The sequence below is a fragment of the Polypterus senegalus genome, chromosome 5 (genome assembly GCF_016835505.1).
Source record: "Polypterus senegalus isolate Bchr_013 chromosome 5, ASM1683550v1, whole genome shotgun sequence".
In the NCBI taxonomy this organism is placed as follows: Eukaryota; Metazoa; Chordata; class Cladistia; order Polypteriformes; family Polypteridae; genus Polypterus; species Polypterus senegalus.
The window spans coordinates 80019871-80042387 of record NC_053158.1 but is presented as its reverse complement, the minus strand read 5'-3'; the positions used below and the strand labels follow the sequence as shown (position 1 = coordinate 80042387).

General features: G+C 40.9%; 1 protein-coding gene across 1 annotated transcript in view; it reads right to left on the bottom strand.

Moving 5' to 3' along the window:
* Positions 1 to 3047: 3047 nt before the first annotated feature.
* LOC120530397 overlaps positions 3048 to 22517 on the bottom strand; it is a 58235-nt gene continuing 38765 nt past the window's right edge. Inside the window, exons 11-14 of the mRNA XM_039754873.1 lie at positions 9863 to 10012; positions 5258 to 5412; positions 3949 to 4075; positions 3048 to 3753 (exon numbers count right to left, since the gene is read on the bottom strand). Coding sequence (XP_039610807.1) covers positions 3551 to 3753; positions 3949 to 4075; positions 5258 to 5412; positions 9863 to 10012 — 635 coding nt within the window. The 3' untranslated portion in view covers positions 3048 to 3550. The remainder of the gene's footprint in view (positions 3754 to 3948; positions 4076 to 5257; positions 5413 to 9862; positions 10013 to 22517) is intronic.

Here is a 22517-nt window from a genome sequence, read left to right as displayed (position 1 = left end):
TCACTTCTCTTGGGCAAAGCAATAAGCTATGTAATCGCTGTGTTTTAACTAATATTAATAGCTAGATGGGGAATTTATTTCAGCTTCCTTCATATAGTAATACTGATGTTATGTTAACATTTCTCATTTTGTATTAATAGGTATTTATCAATTTCTAATTATTGGATACTCCTCTATTTGATATATATTCAAAAATGTTACGTTTATAAGAAAACTGAACATCAATTAGTCATAGACCCTCCCGTACCCCCAAACCCCCACCCCAGTGTCATGGGACCAGATGTGATTCTCAAATGAGACACCTGCCCTCGATTCCTCCAGTCTGTGCATTTTAAGCCACAACTGGGGTTTCATGGAAAGGTCAAAAGATACTGAACAAAGGGCTTGATGCTGAGAGGAAATAAAAAGCTAAAACTACTGTTATCCATTCAGGAGCTCAGTAGCCAAGCCAGAGCAAATGAAGCTTAATAATTTGCATGTTGTAGCAAGTACTGCGACCATTGAGACAGGCACACACACACACACACACACACACATATAGACCACCACAGCTACTGCTATGATAACTTTCTGTCATTTTGATTAAGCATCACTATATGACATAACAATAAACAGAGTTTAAATAAGTTTTGAGGTCTATTGATGTAAAACGTGTTAAAAACCGGCAACTATTCTGGCATGGTATGTTTGCATTTCCAATTAGACCGTAATGTTACATTTCTTTAGTTATTCATTTAGACATGCAGTCAGAAGGTGGATGTTGTGCAGCTTCATCTCTGCACCTTCTGGTGTTACTGGGCAGATTTGTTGAGTCAGGTGTTTTGAGTACTGAAATCTGCATCTCCTGTGACTTCATTAGCAGCTCCCTTAACAACAATCCTTTTTGATAGAGTGTGACTCATTGATTACTTCAAATACATTTGGCTAACGGTTTAGTTAAAGGGCATCTACATGGAGATTCATAATACAAATACATTATTGAATAACATTATTTAGGGAGCAATATTTGATTATTTTATAATAATACTAGGGGGCTCTGCCCCCTGCTCGCTTTGCTTGCCCACCCCCGGGTTTGGTTTACCAGATATACAATTTAAAGAGATTTTTATTCTCATGGGAACTGTTACATATGCATTATTTTCACTTTTACTTTAAAACTTGTGTAAAAACAATACTGTACTTGCCCTTTATTTCCAGCCCCGGGCGTGGTTAAATCTCTTTCTTGCAGGACATATGACGCTGCTCGTGTTTGGGACTGCGGCGGCAGCTGAATGCACGCTAAGAAGAAGCAGTTGAATCATCTGCTGGTTTGTTGCTGCTGCTGGTGAGCTGCGTATTCTGCTTGTCACACTGTGCGTCAATCATTTAAAAGCCTGTACAGCAGCTGCCCTATTGTCACTTCGCGTCTCTGTCACTTGTGTTGTGAAGGTGAGGTGGGGATGAGGACTGGCTGAATGCATGCTAAGGAGTTGCTGTCGGATGTAGTTGCTGCTGCTGGTGAGCTGCGTCTTCTGTTTGTTGCTTGTCGTTGTTTTAAGAGGTGGGAGGTGGGAATGCCAAAAGCATTCCAACAACTGCTAGGTTAGATGTCCATGAACTTGTTTTAAATGTTGTATCACTGCCTTGTCTCGCAGGACGTCAAATTGTCTTCCGAGAAGATCACGTCTTGTCTTCCTAGTCTCCCGTCCAAGATTTTTTTTATAATAGAGAGATTAGTCACAAGATGATATAAAAGCTTTATGCCATTGTATTAAAACAAGGAGCCCCCCCCCCACCCCCTTAAAATATTTGAACTCTGATGTGGTGATACATGTTAGTTAAATTATGGTCAATTTTGAATGAGGGCAGTGCAGTGAAAAACTTTTTTTTTTTTCCCCCAAATACTGATGTTACCTGTTCATTACTAATCAACTATTTCTTCTTAAACACCATTCCATGCTTATGCATATGTTATGAAGTCATTATATAGGCACCCTTCAAATAAAATGTTAATGAAATTTGTCACATTATTTTAAAGTTCTCTATGCATGGTCAAGTCACCTCTAAAAAAAGCCATCACTTTGAATTGGCATACACTGGCATATTTGGTTAAGATAAAATTAATATTGAATCAAATCGGGACACTGATTTGGAATCGAATCAAATTGGGACATCATTGGCAATACACTGCCCTATCATCCAGTCATCCCTGTGAAGGGGTAAACTCGGAGATATGCTGGTGGATGAGCCTATGGTGTCCTGGATAATGGACTGTCTGTTGTGCAGATGGTAGTTTATGAGACTCCTGGACTGTGTCTCTAAAATAGATGTGAGCATCACTGGAGCACCACAAGAAACACTCTGGTCTCCTTTTCTCTGGATACCTCTGACTATAAATACAACACCAGGTCATGTCACTTGCAGAAATTCTCAGATGATTCTGCACTTATGGGGTGTATTGACAAGGGGGGGTTAGACAGAGTATAGGAGTCAGGTGAAGAACTTTGTTTCTTTGTGCAGAAAGAATTATCTGCAACTTAACATCAGCGAAACCAATGAAGCCTCTACATTCAGTCACTATTCAAGAAGTGGATGTTGAGGTGGTCCACTCCTACAGGTATTTGGGACTCCATATCAATGACCAGCTGTACTGTTCTTGGAAAAACGAGGAACCATATAACAAAGGACAGAGCAGGCTCTTTAAATGTGGGTAGTGACATCCTTCACATCTTCTTCTATGACTCTCTGATAGCTAGCCAGTGTGATTTTTCTACGCTGTGGGTGTGCTGGACTGGTACCATCACTTCAAGAGAGGCCCACCATATCAACAAGCTAATTAAAAGGGCAGGCTTAGTTATGAGACATACTCTGGACCCCCTGGAGGTAGCAGTGAAGGAGAAAGTTAAAACAAAACTGAGTGCCATTACGAACAGTACTGCATATCCTCTCTTTGACACACTAACACAGAACTTTCAAACAATAAATTAATCAACACAAGTGTGTCAAGAAACGCTACTGGGGCTCCTTTATACCAACAGCAATACACCTGCATAATGCCTCACTGGGACTGTGACAGCCAAGTCCAGCTTTTCTTTGTTTTGAATTTTTTTAGACTATATTTTATCTATCTATTTAATGAATACAAAATAAGAGGAGAAGGACTAGATCATTTAACAGCTCAGTCAATTAGAAGTAAGGCTGACTTCTTGATTTGTGAAATTGAGTGGAGTGAATACCAGCAGCCACTGAGGTACCCCAGGACTGAACTTGAGACCCCGACTCCATGAAGACACTTGACCTGTTTGTATCTTTTTCAATGCTGTTAGTACCAAACAACTTGTTAAAAATGAATTATTGTAATTCTACAAAACTGAGTTCTATAAATGACTGTGTCTCTTGTGAATAAATGCCAACCTGGAACCCGCACTACTCTGCACATTTCTTCTCTCGTCAGGCTTTGGCTTCGAGGTTTCTTGATTTGCTGTTATGAGACTTTGCCAAAAGATAAAGAAGCTGTGTTCTTCATTTTCTTTCTTTTGTACATGAAAGTCAATGGACTTTGAAAATTCCTCTATTTGTCACTCATAGCCCTGCCTTTGCAAGTCAGTTTTCCTACAGTGTGAAAAGCCATTTCAAGAGGTGCATCTTGCGTGTCACCAAAATGCACAGCTTTGACAGGCAGGGATGATTTGTGGCGTAGATAGCCCTCATCTGTCCTCCATATGACATCGTTGCTGTCACAGTTACAGAGCCTCCCTGGACCTGAGCAGGTGCCTAGACCGAAACAGAAAGACGTGTGTCAGAACCCAACATGGTGAACCTACCTGTATAATTTTTTAATGGCTGACACTTTGTCAGACCAAGAAGCTGTTTATGGAAAGACTGTTTAGCGCCACCATATTGTGCCTGCAATAAACTGTTCTTGACAAAACAGACATTATGATGACCCATAAGGTACTGAGTTCCTACCTGTCATTCCGCAGGCACAGCTTGAACTGTTGACCTCCGCTCCACCCCAGTCCAGCATCTTGTGTCCATCCCAAGAGACCCACCAGCCCCAGCCGGACTGCAGGAAACGTATGTGTCGACAGTCAAGCTACAATTCAAAAGTGAGGTGGGGTCATTTTTGTAGCTATTTGTTATAGCTGTCTCCTAAATAATACAATCAGTGAAGCTGTGACTGTCTATTCTACATTACTGAAGGTGAACATCTTGGATTTCCTAAAAATACATTTGATTTATTAGTGTTACTAGCTTTCTGTTTGCAGAAACTCTAGACTTGATGTAACTCTGATGTGTTCAACATATTTAAGACTTGTGGGCAGCATGGTAGCAGAGTGGTTAGCTTTACTAACCCTAGGACTCAGCCCTCAGGGTTGCAATCCCGTGTCCAAGTTGCCAACTCTTTTCCCTATCCGCAAAGATGTGAATTTTAGGTGAATTGGTGGCTCTAAATTGGCCCTGCATGAGTGGCCTCTGTGTGTGTTATGTTGGATGGCATCTCTGAAGTGATCTGTTATCCCTGTGATAGACCATCTAGAAATAAGTAGTCGTTGAAACTACTCTGTTCTACTGTCCAATTTCATGGATTCATGGATCCTCATCTAGCCATCAGAAGATGGGTACACTGTGATCATAAAGGGATGGAAATGGTCAGCAACACCACTCAGGTAGGCTGTAGCATTTAAACATTCTGGAGGCTACCACCCAGATGTTGTAGCAGAAATCAAGACTCTTTGGACCAAGCAACACTTTTCCCATCTTCTATTGTCCAATTTCATGGATTCATGGATCCTCATCTATCCCATAAAAAAATATTAGACGGCGACATTTTTTAAATACAAGACAACCATGATTACACACTTTGCAAAAATCCAGAGGTTTGTAAGGAACAGGTCTACAACCTGCCTCGGCTTAGTCTGGTAAGAAGATTGTTACTTGAGCTTTCTATTATGGGGTGTATGGTAAAACTGGTAAGCTTTAAAATGTTACAAAGATTAAACTTTTCTTTGCATGTGTGCTTGGTAAAGCAGCCAACTTTGGATAGAATGCAGCCCCATGCCAATCTTTCAGGAGTAGTAGCAGTAGTGGCCATATTGGCACATGTAAAAAGTACAGTGAAATTCTTACTAGCATGTCTGACCAACATCCATCATGCTTTCACTCTTTTGCATCAACATAAACAAGAATATATTAAAATACAGTTTGACTGAACTCCATAAATTTGCTTAAACAGTACCATATGTTTACAGTGAATAAAACAAGCTCCTTGACCCACCTTAACAAACTGCTCACAGCATCTCGACACCTTTGTGAGTGCATTTAGTTGGGTCAGGCTGGCTTCATAGTTCAGTTCTCTGCCGTAGCAACCCGGACTTTCACAAGGTGCAACCCGCATGCGAGTCTCACTGTCATGGCTCACCAGCGTGATACCTAAACCACAGCAAGAACTGAATGTCAAATAGATATCATTACAAGGAAGTGTAGCTCAGACTTTAAAGACATTGCTAATTGATCAGATAATAAAATGTCCGCTGTGGTGCACCCAGGGTCGCACAGCCATGGACACCTTCCTCTTCCCGAGACATTAATAGTCCTGACCAAGATCGGAATGAGTGAGACTTTTAAATCATAAAAAATATATAGTTTATTAAAAACAAGAGAATTTAAAGTGCTCAGTACACTCAACGGCCACTTTGTTAGGTACACCTTTCCAGTACCAGGTTGGACCATCTTTTGCCTCAATAACTGCCGCAATTCTTCATGGCATAGATTCAACAAGGTGCTGGAAACATTCCACAGGGATTTTGGTCCATATTGACATGGTAGCATCACACAATTGCTGCAGATTTGTCAGCTCCACAACATCTCCAGTTCCACCACATCCTAAAGGTGCTCTATTGGATTGAGATCTGGTGACTGTGGAGGCCATTTGAGTACATTGAACTCACTGTCATGTTCAAGAAACCAGTTTGGGATGATCGGAGCTGTTTGACATGGCGTGTTATCCTGCTGGAAGTAGCCATCAGAAGATGGGTACACTGTGATCATAAAGGGATGGAAATGGTCAGCAACAACACTCAGGTAGGCTGTGGCATTTAAACTATGCTCAATTACTACTAAGGGTTTCAAAGTGTGCCAAGAAAATATCCCCCACACTATCACACCACCACCACCACCCACCAGAACTGTTGATACAAGGCAGGATGGACCTATGCTTTCATGTTGTTGACGCTAGATTCTGGAGGCGATCCCCCGAATGTTGTAGCAGAAATCGAGACTCTTTGGACCAAGCAACACTTTTCCCATCTTCTATTGTCCAATTTTGGTGAGCCTGTGAAAACTGTAGCCTCAGTTGCCTGTTCTTAGCTGACAGGAGTGGAACCCGATGCGGTTTCCTGCTACTGTAGCTCATCTGTTTTAAGTTTCAACATTTCAGAGATGCTCTTTTGCATACCTCAGTTTTAAAGAGTGGTTATTTGGGTTACTGTTGCCTTTCCATCAGCTCAAACCAATCTGGCCATTCTGCTTTGACCTCTGGCATTTTTGCCCTTAGAACTACCCCTCACTGGATAGTTTCGGAAATTCTCTGTAAACCATTGTCGGGAATTTTCTAGGGGCGCCGCGAAAACTTTTTTAAAATATTTAAAATTGCTAGTGTTTTTGAACTTTTGGTTGATTAAAAAGATAATGTGGGGCGGCACGGTGGCGCAGTGGTAGCGCTGCTGCCTCGCAGTTAGGAGACCCGGTTCACTTCCCGGTCCTCCCTGTGTGGAGTTTGCATGTTCTCCCCGTGTCTGCGTGGGTTTCCTCCGGGCGCTCCGGTTTCCTCCCACAATCCAAAGACATGCAAGTTAGGTGGGTTGGCGATTCTAAATTGGCCCTAGTGTGTGCTTGGTGTGTGTGTTTGTGTGTGTCCTGTGGTGGGTTGGCACCCTGCCCAGGATTGGTTCCTGCCTTGTGCCCTGTGTTGGCTGAGATTGACTCCAGCAGACCCCCGTGACCCTGTATTCGGATTCAGCGGGTTGGAAAATGGATGGATGGATGAAAAGATAATGTTTAAAAAAATATATTTTATGTTGGAAAAACAGATAACGGAACACTTATGGAAATGAAGTCTAAGAAACGCGAGAGACTTCAAATGATCAACAAGGAAATGTGCGTCTGTCTTTCGAAAACTGATCCTCGCATCAATCTCAAATGTGCTGAAAAAAAATCTGAACGTTCACATTAATTAAATTTAAGATTTATCCTTTGATTCCTTTATTAATAAAATGTCTTTCAAACTTGTAAAATTAACTGTTTTTATTGCCGATTGTCCATAGATTGTGTCGTCATGACTTTATTTATGGGCAGTCCCTCAGGTGCGCCGCAACTCGAAAAAGGTTGCGTTTCACTGCTGTAAACCCTAGAGATAGTTGTGTGTGAAAAATCCCAGTAGCCCTGCAGTTTCTGAAATATTCAGACCAGCCCGTCTGGAACCAACAATCATGCCACATTCAAAGTCACTTAAATCAGTTTGAACTTCAGCAGGTTGTCTTGTCAAGGTGTACACACCTAAATTCATTGGGTTGCTGCCATGTGATTGGTTCATTAGATATTTGCAATAACAATTAAGGTGTACCTAATAAAGTGGCCGGTAAGTGTATGCACAAATTTTACATACCAGAATAAATAAGACTCTGTAAATTCATAGAATATTGTTTTCTAAAGCCTCTTTCACTCTTCTGTGTTCACCTGTGTTCTTTTCTGCATCTGCATAATCAACCAAGCACCAGTACCATTAAATCTTTGTATGCTAGGAGGAGTGCAATACATTTTTTAACATTCTGCATATTTTCCATGCAAAGACACACCACTGTGCATATATCTCTGTCTCCACCAAAGGAAAACTCCAGGACATGGAAAGTCACCGCTGCCTTTACCTTAATAACTGCCCTCTCCTGGTTAAGGATAATGCATGCTTCTTTCACCGTTGATCTCCAAGTTTCTTTTCTGTTTCCAATATAATTTTAGAATTTTAGAATTGCAATCACCAAGATTGTTGTCATAATTGTCAAAATGATCATCATTGTACATACTGCCAGAAAAACCACAACAATGTACTTTGCTGATGGCTCAACAAAATATCTTCAGGTGAATGGAAATTAGTTTGGTGATACATACTGTAGTTTACGTCTGTAGATACAGGTATGCACATGTTATTAATTAATGGATAAAACTGCCTCCAGACTGGAACTAAATACCTTTCCTCTTGTGTGAACTTCATAAATTTTACTGGATATGGAATGCAAATTATTTAACAGATGAAACTCGCTGCAGATTGTTTTGTTCATCGCTATTCATGACCAAATAACCTGACATGTCTTTTGGGAGGTTCTGTTGTTTGCCATTTAGGTTTTGTATTTCCCAAGCAAGTGTTGCATTGGCACACTCTTGATAAAGGGAAAAAAACTGTTTAAGATGAGGGTAAAACTTTGTCATTGGAACATTTTGTATCTGTTCCAATTTATGATTTTCATAGATGAGAGATCAAGACAAAGTTGGGGCATGGAGAAAATCCTATTTGAGAGCTTGAGGATAATTTTCTTTGCAGTTTGTGAATGAGAAGGTTCTTTTGGGCTTTATCTCCATTGTGCACTGGTGAGGTCTGCGTAATGTGGTTGGGATGAGAGGTGTCACCTACAAATATGGAGTTATGGGTATCTTTCAGAAAAGAGTGGCTTGCACTCTCTACAACGATATCTGCCAAGACGTGTAGTTGAAGCAGAAACCTTCACAACCTTTAAGAAGAATCTGGATGAGATATTGGCACTGCTTAACTATTACCTAAACAAATGGACTTGATGGACTGAATGGTCTCCTCTGGTTTGTCAAAATTTGTATGTTTCTTATGTCTTATGACTGTAAAACTGGGTGAAGAGGTAATATTATAGTATGATTTATACTGGCAAGTGGTAGTGAAGCAGGAGTCTATGAATTACCTACAAGTCACCCGACATTATCATCTTCATCAAATGACACAAGCTAAAGAATGAGATTAAGCTATAAGCATTCAAAGTTAAATTCCTATGCAATGTTTCAGGGCCCATTCTCCATGACATAGTGATGTTTCATACAGTATGGAGAAGAGACAATTGAAAACCAGGAGCCACTTTTGGGGATTAAATCCTTTAGCAGCTGTTTCTCTGGTTTACCATTCTCAGTCTTCCACCTCTGCCACTGTGACCAAGACAAATCAGTACAGAAAATGATGGGGATGATCATCATGAACTATTTAAGGTTATTTTTTTTTTCTTTTGTCCTTTATTTCGCCATATACAATTTCTTGTGTTTTAAATTTGTTAGTTTTCGTATACTTCTTGTCAGCCATTGTACAGCGCCCCTGGAGCAATTGCAGGTAAAGAGCCTTATTCAAGAATCCAGCAGAGTACGATCTCTTTTGGCAGTAACACTGATTTGAACTGGCAACATTCCGGATACCAGCGCATATCCGTAGCCACAGATCCACCACTCCAACCCCAAGTCACCCATCCATCGATTCTTAAACCGTCTGAATCCTGTTCAAGGCTGTGGGGCTGAAGCTTATGTCAAAAACAAAATATAAGTTAAGGCTAAAAATAGTGTCACTAGAGGACAGAGCACATTGCCCACGTTTTATCTGATGCATATGCATGTTCCTAAATAGTAAAATACTCTACTGCCATATCATCCATCCATTATCCAACCCGCTATATCCTAACTACAGGGTCACTGCCATATCAGCTCATATAAATACAACCTCAATGCAAACATTTCAGCATTAATGAAATCCAACAGGTTCTAGATTCTGATGGACACTAAAATAAATACAAGGTATTGCTTCTTTGCAGCTCATAATTACCTGTCACTGGGTCAGATATCATGTCACAAGAAACTTCAAACTGTGACACACCTTTGCCGGCTCCATCAGGGTCAATTACATAGCGCCCAGACTTGGTGAAGCCTGCCACTTTGAGTGCAGCACATGATTCTAGCACTGGTATTGTGGTCTCTGTGAAAGAAAAACAAACATAAAGTTAAGCTTGCTACTACAATATTGATCACTTTTATGGTTATTTTTTCTCAAACACAGTTTTGCCTGAGCATATGCTGTGCTCAGTATAGCTGAAATACCAAGCTAGGCCTAGCTTCTAATTACAAAACTGGTGCTAAAACCTGCCGCCAATGTGAACCTCCAGGACTGTAATCGAGTAGTCCTGTTCTAGGAGAAAGAGCATTTGAGAGACAGAATACAAATTTGTGAGGTTTTGTTAAACCTTTGCACGGGTTATTATAAGTCATATAATGAGCTGAGAAACAAAGAAACAAAAGGAGAAATGTGAACTTGAGGGCAGAAATGATCTCTCTTTACAAGCTGGGCTGGAACAAAAACCACCATGACCCTATAGTTTAACACCTTTGGTTTTAGATGGTATGCGCTATCGTTTTCTTTGTTATGAGTAAATACATAATAATTTCATTTAATTAAAATACAGTAAAATGTACGGGTACTCAGCAATGATGAATGATATTGATGATGATGATGATGAAGAAGCTGTGCAGTATGATGCAGAGGATTTAAAACTCCTCAGGTGGTGCATCTTCTTCAGGTGATTCAGGAGGAGTTGTATCTTTGGAGGGGTCTTCTTCTGGTGGGGTTTTGTGTTGGCTTTTCTTTATAGGTTTCAGGAACATTGTGATAGGAAGTTGCTACATTGTCTCCTGTACTGAACTTCTGGTACAACTTCCATTCTTTCTCACGGATGATGTTACCGTCCAAGGGGATGTTCTTCTTCCTGCAGTCAGTGATCCATAATGCCAAGGCAGATTCCATGCTGACAATATTTTTATTCCTTAAGGTCATTACCTTTTTGGTACTATCACAGAAACTTAACGGATACGGTACTGTAGATCGCTGCTTCATTCTTCTTTATGTAGCGTGCGGTGCTTTCATTAATGCCACAGTGGCACGCTACTGCAGCATAAATTTTTAGTTCCCGAAGCAAATCCAGAGCTTCAACCTTCTCCTGGAGTGTTTTAAACTTCGTCTGGTGCTTAGGCTCAGTGCCAGAAGCCTTAGAAGGTGCAGGGCGATTCAGCAACATCTTGTGCATTTAAGAATAACAAAATGAATACAGTAACAAAATGGAAAACACGAGGACACTCAGCTGGAGTCGTGTCACAGGGCAGCAATCAATCAGCAGCAAGGAGAAATGAATAACGGTCTTGGATTGGCTACTTTCACCATCCCAAAACGCAAATCATCAGACTGAGGTTTGGCGCAATAGCTGTGGAGTGATGTAGCCTCGAGATGACAATGTCAGATGAGATCAACTTGTTGGAGAGAGATCACTACATACAGTGTACGGTGAGCTGCTTTTCAAAATTTTGCCTTCATGTTGGATCTTTTCTAAAGTAATTGTTATGGATGATCGTGTCAAAAACTTACTGATCATCTAAAACCAAAGCTGTTAAACTATAGGGTCATGGTGGTTTTTGTTCCAGCCCAGCTTGTAAAGAGAGATCATTTCTGCCTTCAAGTTCACATTTCTCCTTTTGTTTCTTTGTTTCTCAGCTCATTATATGACTAATAATAACCCGTGCAAAGGTTTAACAAAACCTCACAAATTTGTATTCTGTCTCTCAAATGCTCTTTCTCCTAGAACAGGAGTCCTCGATTACAGTCCTGGAGGTTCACATTGGCGGCAGGTTTAGGCACCAGTTTTGTAATTAGAAGCTAGGCCTAGCTTGGTATTTTAATTTTATGGGTTATTAGTGCTTTCATTCTTCAAGACAAAAATGGCATGTTATTTGTTTGTGGTCCACCCCATCTCTCCTGTTTATTTCAGAACACTGTATTCACACAGATAATTCATGATGCATGTTCACAAGTTTATACGAAAGTACGTTAGCTTGAGAGCTGGTGATTCCTTTGTCATTTTCCGCTCATTATTAACTGATGGCTGGTTAAAAAAAGGCAACGGTTTAAACTAAAATATGTAATTAAGTGTCCTGAATTATAACAAGCAAGTTAACTCAAACTAAGCCCAAAAATATTGCTTTATTAGTAAATAAACTGATTCTAATTAAGAAACTGGTTAAAAGTGAAAGCCTGCAGCCACTGCAGACAGCCAAAATCATAACAGAATATCCCTGTCCTAGGGTTATTCCATTATTCTGTTTAAATATCATTATACCAGTACAGACACTGAGCAGCACATGGCATGGCACCCAGTTAACAGTGGCCAACATGGGCTCAACTCACCCTGCCTCCACATTTCAGAAACTGGCTACATCATACAGTGTAAATGAAGAAGTCATCTCCAATCCAGAGTAGCACCCCGCCGGGTTCAAATTCCCATTTTGTCACTGTTAGTTTGGAGTCTACATGTTCTTCATGTGGAGCCCCATTTATCTCATACATGGGTTAACGGGGAACTTTGGGTTTGCCTAGTGTGGTCCTGTAAATGGATTGGCACCCCATCCCATGTCAGAATCTAGCTTTGTGCCCACCTGGTTAAAACTGGATAAAGAGATCTAGTAAATGTAAGGATGAATGATGTTCTGTAAAGAAGTCACAGAGCACTAGATAGAACACCCCATGTAGAGCTTTGATGGTATCAGGACACATCCTTATTGAATTATTATTATTATTGAATTAAGATAAAATCATAGATGTGGTGAAGGCACATGACCATATAGCAAGCTGTCAAATGATCTTCGTACAACAGTGTAGCCTGATATGTGATAGAATGGTTAGATCTGTTATGAAATATAAAAATATTGTAATATAACAGACACTGTACCTGTTGCTGCACAGGATAGGGGCACCAAATAAATTTAAGAAAAAAACAGACCCTATTGGGTTCCCCTGTACAAATGGGAAATCTGTACAAAAATATGATGAAGACAGGTTAAATGGTGTGGATCTGCATACCAGACAGATACATAATATAGCGTTATGTAATGTACATACTGTATATCTTGCTTGTAAAGTACACCCCCAAAATTCACAAGGGGTTACGTTCCTAGAGCACCCGCAAATTGTGAAAAACCGCGACTTTTGGATGTGGTATAAAGTGCCTTTTAAATGCCTATTTTTATAGTTTAAACCCTAAATACAGTATGCCCCCAAAGCACTTTAATTTCGTTGCAAACTCAGCTTAATACATTAATACATTACCTAAAAACAGAATGGAAAGGTAAAGCAGTACTGTACTGCTATGTCTCCCGCGGTGCTAGAACATAAAATACCGATGTTACCGCTATACGTACCCTAATTTAAGCAAGCACGTTTTCTTTGTTATGAGTAAATACATAATAATTTCATTTAATAAAATACAGTAAAATGTACGGGTACTCAGCAATGATGAATGATATTGATGATGATGATGATGAAGAAGCTGTGCAGTATGATGCAGAGGATTTAAAACTCCTCAGGTGGTGCCTCTTCTTCAGGTGATTCAGGAGGAGTTGTATCTTTGGAGGGGTCTTCTTCTGGTGGGGTTTTGTGTTGGCTTTTCTTTATAGGTTTCAGGAACATTGTGATAGGAAGTTGCTACATTGTCTCCTGTAGTGAACTTCTGGTACAACTTCCATTCTTTCTCACGGATGATGTCACCGTCCAAGGGGATGTTCTTCTTCCTGCAGTCAGTGATCCACAATGCCAAGGCAGATTCCATGCTGACGATATTTTTATTCCTTAAGGTCATTACCTTTTTGGTACTATCACAGAAACTTAACGGATACGGTACTGTAGATCGCTGCTTCATTCTTCTTTATGTAGCGTGCGATGCTTTCATTAATGCCATAGTGGCACGCTACTGCAGCATAAATTTTTAGTTCCTGAAGCAAATCCAGAGCTTCAACCTTCTCCTGGAGTGTTTTAAACTTCGTCTGGCGCTTAGGCTCAGTGCCAGAAGCCTTAGAAGGTGCAGGGCGATTCAGCAACATCTTGTGCATTTATGAATAACAAAATGAATACAGTAACAAAATGGAAAACACGAGGACACTCAGCTGGAGTCGTGTCACAGGGCAGCAGTCAATCAGCAGCAAGAAGAAATGAATAACGGTCTCGGATTGGCTACTTTCACCATCCCAAACCGCGTTTCCCTCAGTGGTTGCTTCCTGTTCTCTCTATAGCACAGTATTGCCACGAAAAAAGCCATAAAAAATTGCGGAGGATATTTCCACTTTCTGCTAACAATTAATAGTTAGGTTCTAAGGAAAAAAACGCAAATGACTGAGTCCGTGAACCCTGAACCGCAACTTCGTGGGGGTCTACTGTATTGGTACTGTATTACTGTCAACTGTTCTGAGGAGACATGCAAGTTAGTAAATTCATTATTCTATGCACATTTTGCATACATAAAAATAAACTTAATATATCCTCCCAGTGCACATGTTCACCAGGTCAACCTGACATGATGCAAGGTCTGATGTGATGTGAGCCACAATCTCATGCTTTTTGTTCACATGATGTGGTGCTCATGTGTGGTGATCTGACATGACATGAGCATCACATCTTGCCATATGTGCATATTCACATCTCATTTGGTATCTGTAAATATTGGGACTCCTAATATATATAACTTAACTTTATATTAGGTGTTAAATGGTGTTCATGCCAGGCATACAATATATGAAATACATCAGGCAACCAACCATACCATACTGTACACCCTGACAAGTAAAAATAAAATCAAGGTCTAATTGATCTAGTAATGCAAGAGCTAAACAGAAATAAACATAAAGCTTAATATACAGTAGCTCTATTTCCTGCAAAGCTAGAGTCAATAACGGATGTTCATTAAAAGTTTAGGAGGCTGTAATTGTTGAAATAATGAGATCAGCTTCTAGCCATGACAAAAATCAATGAACATCTCCCTTGTTTTGGATACACCACACAATTAACCTCCATAATGCTTGTATTGTCAGAATATTTCATGAAGACCATTTTCAGAGCATCTTCCTTATAGGCACTGTGCAAGGGGACTGGATCTTACAGTGCACCATAAGAAATGGATCTGTTGAAGCACTGCCTGGTGAACTTAATCAGAAAACAGACAACTCAGAAAATCCAATATTTGTTTATGTTATGAGAGAATAATTGGGATGTAACGATAGTTACGTATTTTGGTCTGTAGTGCATACTGAAATATAAAATCATTTGTTTTAGGAATGTAATGAAGAGAATGACTGAAATGGTTAAGGTTGATGCAATACGCAAAATGTACTAGGAGATGATTAAGAGATCAGTAGATGTCCTATAAACAAGACTGGGCAGTTGTCACATATACAGAGTTTTCAAGGATAATAGCTGAACCTAAAAGATATAAGAAGAAAAAGAGTGTAATAGAACAGACTTTTATTTCAATAAGATATTTGGGTGTAAGTCAATGAACCTATCAGAGTAAATGTATGCATTAATCCGCACTATTATGTAAATTCAGTTGTTTATAAAACACACCTCCACCTTTACATTTTGACCATTCTGTAACAGACTGCTGTAATGAATGCTCCCTCTTCAGGATTTCCTAAAGAGATAATTAAAGATGTACTGAAAAAGTTTCCACCTGCCTGGTTTCTCACTCAAAGAGGTTTTATCAAACTTCTCCTAGTAGAGGATAAGTTTCTTTCTTTAATTAATATGTTGATTTCTTCTACAACATCCACTGTGAGAAGTTTAAGTCACATTAATTCAGGCTGTACTGTGTAAAAGAGAAATCTACAGGTTGTGAGTTTCTCAAGAAGGATGCACAAGCAGTGGAGCTAGAACATTGCTAGACACTGTCATTAAAACTTTGTCATTTGTATCTGAAGTGAAGGAGTCAGGGTGCCCACAGGTGGTCTTTTGAAGAACTATGTCACAATGGAACAGAATGAAGCACCACAGACCGATATTCCAACTTACATTTATAGCTTATGTTCAGTCAATGTTTTTGACAATATTTTAGAAAGTGAAAGACTGTGGATGGCATTTTTAAGTGAGCAAAAGTAATTAGTACCTTTTAGTTTATTCTTTTTGATTACAGATTCATTCAAGTCCATATTTTGACAAAGTAGCTCTAATTTTAGACTTTAATGCCAATACATAGTGTGATTCATAATAAGCTTAAATGAATTTTGAATGAGTTTTAAATCATTTTTATAATATTACCAAAACCTACTGCTGGTGCTAATACAGAGTCCTGTAGCCATCTCTGTATATGCATTTCCTCACGCTGCAGGTGCTTTTCACAGTTCATGGGTGGCGTACTGACTTTCATTCAGTACAAATACATTCAGCCACACTTGGATGGGACATGTCTTTGGCACAACATGATGTGCCACATTCTCACATGGTTCCACCAGTATGACCCAAGCATGACTAACACAAAGGGATACGATAGTATATCCCTTTTACTTCCACAACATGTGAGAGGTAATCAAAAGGTTTTCAGCCTGAACCTGAATGAAATATTCTATAGTATTGATTTTTAAGTGACATTAGGTTGGCTCCTGTCTACTGAAATACATGAATTATACATTTCGGGAATGTGTGGGTGGCTTATAATGTGTATTTCTTGTTTCAGAATCAAGTCAACATGGAAGGCAAAATGTGTAAATCAAGTACTGTGCTATCAATGAATAACTAAAACTAAAGAATGATACACCTTCAGAGATTTATTCTCACCTAGTCAATGGTCTTCATCATATGACAAAGCCAAGAGTTTGACTGCAGAATTCCTTTGTTGTAGGACATCTCATGAAGATGGCCAAGTTCTGGTTGGCCTCCACATTGTCAACAGAAAAAAATATCAATATTATGATTAATATTGTCATCATAATAGGCTTAAACTGGACAAGCTGTAAAGGATGTTCAATGAAAGTATGGATTTGAAGTCCGAAAATGGCCAGTTTTAAGATTCTCTTGCTATATATCTGGTTTACAGAGCAAGACCTAATGTAACCACCATCTTTGTTACACTCTGCCTGTGGAGAAGTCTAGAATGGAATTTTAATGATCATTTTTAACTTGTTTCTCCATTTAGGCTTTTATGCAGGACTCAGCCATCAGAAGAAAAGCAACTCTACAGAGGAAGTGACTACAGATGGCCGAACGCAGCTTGTCAGCATTCACAGACTGGCCTTTCTCACTCCTTGTCCCCTGAGGCGTCAGACATTTTCCACCCCCAGTCAACAAATTAGGAACATCTGGAAATACCATCCAGCTGTTCTCCCTGTACCAATAAGGAAAGGGACTCTCTGGCTGCTATGCAGCAGTTACAAAAAAGCTTTGTGGTTGAATAACAGAGTTGTGATGCTAGCACACCGATAAGTCTGAGCCTAAGCCTTTGTTCAAGCTGATAAATTAATTTGTTTTGTATATTGTGCTTTTCAGAGCCAAGATTTCTATAAAACACTGATTTTTGAGAGCACTTAATGAGTCAAATATGGAAAGCATTACTTTAAGCCTCTTGTGAGTTACAGATGCTCATGCATTGAGCAGGACTGCTGTGCAATCAGAGGAATCCTTCTGGAAACTGGAGGGGATTGATGTAAGCAGTGCTTTCAATGTTGCATCCATATTTTTTTGAACCTTTATAAATCCTTTAAAGAGAGAAATCGTGCTGTTTCTGCTTGTCCACAACGTTGCTTTTTCTCATGCAGAGTCACATGAGGCTAAAGCCAGATGAAGAACCAATGGGAGCAACACAGCACAGAGTCATGGAGAGGCCAGGCCATACAAGTAAGCATCCAGAATACAGACAATCATCAAATATCATGGGCACATCATGGACGATCTTTAGGCCTGCAAACTCTGCAGATTTTGTTTTTCTTCTTCAGATAAATTTGAGTTTTTTTTTCTGCCCTTATCATTGGACTAGCATTTATATACTTAAAAGCCGATTCTATATTTAAGGACTCTATGTATCTTTATTATATACTGTATCTATCTTAGGTCTCACTGTCATTGCCCACGTGGGCATTGAAGTCTCCCAGCAAAACGAGGGAAAACCCAGAAGGTATGCCCTCTAGCACCCCTTCCAGAGACTCCAAAAAGGGTGGATACTCCAAACTGCTGTTCGGCGCATACGCACAAACAACAGTCAGGACCCTTCCCCCCACCCGAAGGCAGAGAGAGGCCACCCTCTCGTCCACCGGGGTAAACCCCAACGTACAGGCTCCAAGTCGGGGGGCAATAAGTATGCCCACACCTGCTCGGCGCCTCTCACCGGGGGCAACTCCAGAGTGGTAGAGAGTCCAGTCCCTCTCAAGGAGATTGGTTCCAGAGTCCAAGCTGTGCGTCGAGGTGAGTCCGACTATATCTAGCCGGAACCAAGCGGAATGCGGCTTCGGTTGTTGCTGAGGCAAAAACTCGGGCATGGGAGGAGTTTGGGGAGGCCATGGAGAACGACTTTCGGACGGCTTCGAGGAGATTCTGGTCCACCGTCCGGCGTCTCAGGAAGGGGAAGCAGTGCAGTGTCAACACCGTATATGGTGGGGATGGTGCGCTGCTGACCTCGACTCGGGACGTTGTGGGTCAGTGGGGGGAGTACTTCGAAGACCTCCTCAATCCCACTAACATGCCTTCCAATGAGGAAGCAAAGCCTGGGGACTCTGAGGTGGGCTCTACCATCTCTGGGACTGAAGTCACCGAGGTGGTCAAAAAACTCCTTGGTGGCATGGCTCCGGGGGTGGATGAGATACGCCCGGAGTTCCTTAAGGCTCTGGATGTTGTAGGACTGTCTTGGTTTACAAGTCTCTGCAACATCGCATGGACATCAGGGACAGTGCCTCTGGATTGGCAGACCGGGGTGGTGATCCCTCTCTTTAAAAAGACCGGAGGGTGTGTTCCAACTATAGAGGGATCACACTCTTCAGCCTCCCTGGAAAAGTCTATCCGGGGGTTCTGGAGAGGAGGGTCCGTCGGATAGTCGAACCTTGGATTCAGGAGGAACAGTGTGGTTTTCGTCCTGGTCGCGGAACAGTGGACCAGCTCTACACCATTAGCAGGATCGTGGAGGGTGCATGGGAGTTTGCCCAACCAGTCTACATGTGCTTTGTGGACTTGGAAAAGGCGTTCAACCGTGTCCCTCGGGGAATCCTGTGGGGGGTGCTCCGGGAGTATGGGGTACCGGACCCCCTGATAAGAGCTGTTCGGTCCCTGTACAACCGGTGTCAGAGCTTGGTCCGCACTGCCAGCAGTAAGTCGAGCCCGTTTCCAGTGAGAGTTGAACTCCGCCAGGGCTGCCCTTTGTCACCGATTCTGTTCATAACTTTTATGGACAGAATTTCTAGGCGCAGCCAGGGTGTTGAAGGGGTCCGTTTGGTGGACTCAGGATTGGGTCACTGCTTTTTGCAGATGATGTTGTCCTGTTTGCTTCATCAGGCCGTGATCTTCAGCTCTCTCTGGAACGGTTCGCAGCTGAGTGTGAAGCGGCTGGGATGAGAATCAGCATCTCCAAATCCGAGACCATGGTCCTCAGCCGGAAAAGGGTGGAGTGCCCTCTCAGGGTTGGGGGAGATCCTGCCCCAAGTGGAGGAGTTTAAGTATCTCGGGGTCTTGTTCACGAGTGAGGGAAGAATGGATCGTGAGATTGACAGGCGGATCGGTGCGGCATCCGCAGTGATGCGGGCTCTGCATCGCTCTGTCGTGGTGAAAAAAGAGCTGAGCCGTAAGGCAAAGCTCTCAATTTACCAGTCGATCTACGTTCCTACCCTCACCTATGGTCATGAGCTATGGGTAGTGACCGAAAGAACGAGATTGCGAATACAAGCGGATGCAGGGTGTCTGGGCTTTCCCTTAAAGATAGGGTGAGGAGCTCAGTCATCCGGGAGAGGAGTAGAGCCGCTGCTCCTCCGCATCGAGAGGAGTCAGACGAGGTGGCTCGGGCATCTGATCAGGATGCCTCCTGGATGCCTCCCTGGTGAGGTGTTCCGGGCACGTCCAACCGGGAGGAGACCCCGGGGAAGACCCAGGACACGCTGGATGGACTATGTCTCCCGGCTGGCCTGGGAACGCCTTGGGATTCTGCCGGAAGAGCTGGAAGAAGTGGCCGGGGAGAGGGAAGTCTGGGCTTCTCTGCTTAAGCTGCTACCCCCGCGACCCGACCTCGGATAAGCGGAAGAGGATGGATGGATGGATGGTATCTATCTTATGTGGCTTTGCATTATTTATTTTTCAAACTATTTATTCATTATTCTTATCAAATTTGTTTTTTATTTTTTTATTTTTAATAATTTTATTGCATTCCATACAGATCAATCAAGTTTTACATAAAGAAAATTTGAGTTAAGTACAAATCAATCCCCACCCCTAAGAGAGAGAGCAAGCCAAACAGCATGAAATTTAGGACCTATAAACATACCTAAATTAATAGATTCTCTGTGCTTTATGAGATTATTTTAAAATATTACTGATTAGATCCTGCCATGTTTTGAAAAAGTCTGTACGGATCCTCTAACTGAGTATTTGATTTTTCCAATTTCAAATAGTATAACACATCAGTTTCCCACTGACTTAAAAGAGGAGAGTTTGGATTCTTCCAGTTTATCAGAATAAGTCTGCGTGCCAAAAGTGTAGTGAATGCAATCACAATTTGTTTGTCTTTCTCCACTTTAAGCCCCTCTGGAAGAACACCAAACACAGCTGTTAATGGGTTAGGAGGGATTGTGAGTCCAAGGCTGTCTGAGAGGTAATTAAAAATTTTCGTCCAGAATGATGTTAATTTGGTGCAGGCCCAGAACATGTGACCCAGTGAGGCTGGAACTAGTTTGCAGCGTTCACAGGTTGGATCATGCCCTGGAAACATTTTGAATAGTTTTAGTCGAGACAGATGTGCTCGATATATAATTTTGAGTTGTATAATTGTATGCTTTGCGCATATGGAGCTCGAGTGAATTCTCTGCATTGCTACTTTGCACTCCTTTTCTGATATATTAATTGAGAGATATTTTTCCCAGTGACCTCTTGGATCTTTGAAAGGAAGGGATTGTAAAATAATTTTATATATTGTAGAGATGGTGTCTAAGTCCTTGAGATTGAGCAATATTTTTCCAGCATGGATGTGGGTGCAAGATGAGGAAAATCTGGAAGGTTCTGTTTAACAAAGTTCCTGATTTGAAGATAGTGAAAGAAATGTGTAGTTGGAATGTTAAATTTGGAATGTAATTGTTCATAGGATGCAAAGGCGTTGTCTATATAAAGATCTCTAAGCAAGTTAATTCCAAATTTTTTCAGATATTAAAACTGCATATGTTTGTGAAGGTTGAAAGAGGTGGTTCTCTTGCAGAGGTGCCACAGATAGAAGCTTCTCCATCTTAAAATGCTTTCTACATTGGTTCCAGATTCTAAGTGAGTGGAGCACAATTGGGTTATTAGTGTATTGCCGATAACGTGTGTTTATTGGAGAACAGAGCAAGGAATACAAAGAAGTACTGCAGGATTTTACTTCTATTGCGGACCAAGCCTGTGTATGTTCTTCTATTTGTGTCCAGGTTCTTATCGCCTGTATATTTGCTGCCCAGTAATAAAACTGGAAGTTAGGTAGAGCCATGCCGCCTTCTGCCTTTTGTCTTTGTAGGGTTGCTCTTTGGATGCGTGGATGTTTTGAATTCCAAATAAATTAGGTTATTGTTGAATCTAATTGCTTAAAGAATGATTTATTAATGTATATTGGAATGTTTTGAAATAAAAAGCTTAGGAAGAATATTCATCTTAACAGTGTTAATTCTTCCAGCTAGTGTGAGATGAAGGGTTGACCATCTGTGCAAGTCTTGCTTGATTTTTTCCATGTAGACGGCAAATTTTGCTGATAAAGAGCTTTATGTTTACTTGTGATGTTTACCCCTAGGTATTTAAACTGTTCTGCAATGATAAAAGGTAGAGTATCTAATCTAATATTATATGCTTGAGAATTCACTGGAATTCAGATTAATTGTGAGACCAGAGATCTTTTGAAATTCTGTGAGTGCTGCTAAGACTGCAGGCACAGAATTTTCTGGGTCCGAAATATACAGTACCATGTCATCTGCATATAATGAGATTTTCTGTTCCAGTCCTTCTCTGCTAAGCCCCTTTATCTGATCAGTATTTCGACAATGTATTGCCAGTGGTTCAACGGAATTGCAAACAACAACGGTGACAAGGGGCATCCTTGTCTAGTACCAATTTCTACAGTAGTTTAAAGTAGTCTGAGCAAATGTTGTTGATGCAAACTGAAGCTTCTGGGTTAGTATACAGTAATTTGATCCATGCACAAATGTTCGGGCCAAACCCAAACTTCTCCAGTGTAGTAAAAAGGTATTTCCATTCAATCATGTTGAATGCTTTTCTGCATCCAATGATAATAATATTTCTGGGGTGTTTGATTTAGTTGGTGAGTGTATTACATTAAACAGGCGTCGTAGATTTGAAGATACAGTACTTTCTTTCTCTTTAATTCGTTATTCAAGCCTTTAACATTCCAGTTCATTAAATTAACTGTCCCATCATGGAGACATTGACTCTGAGTTTTTGATGTCATTTTATA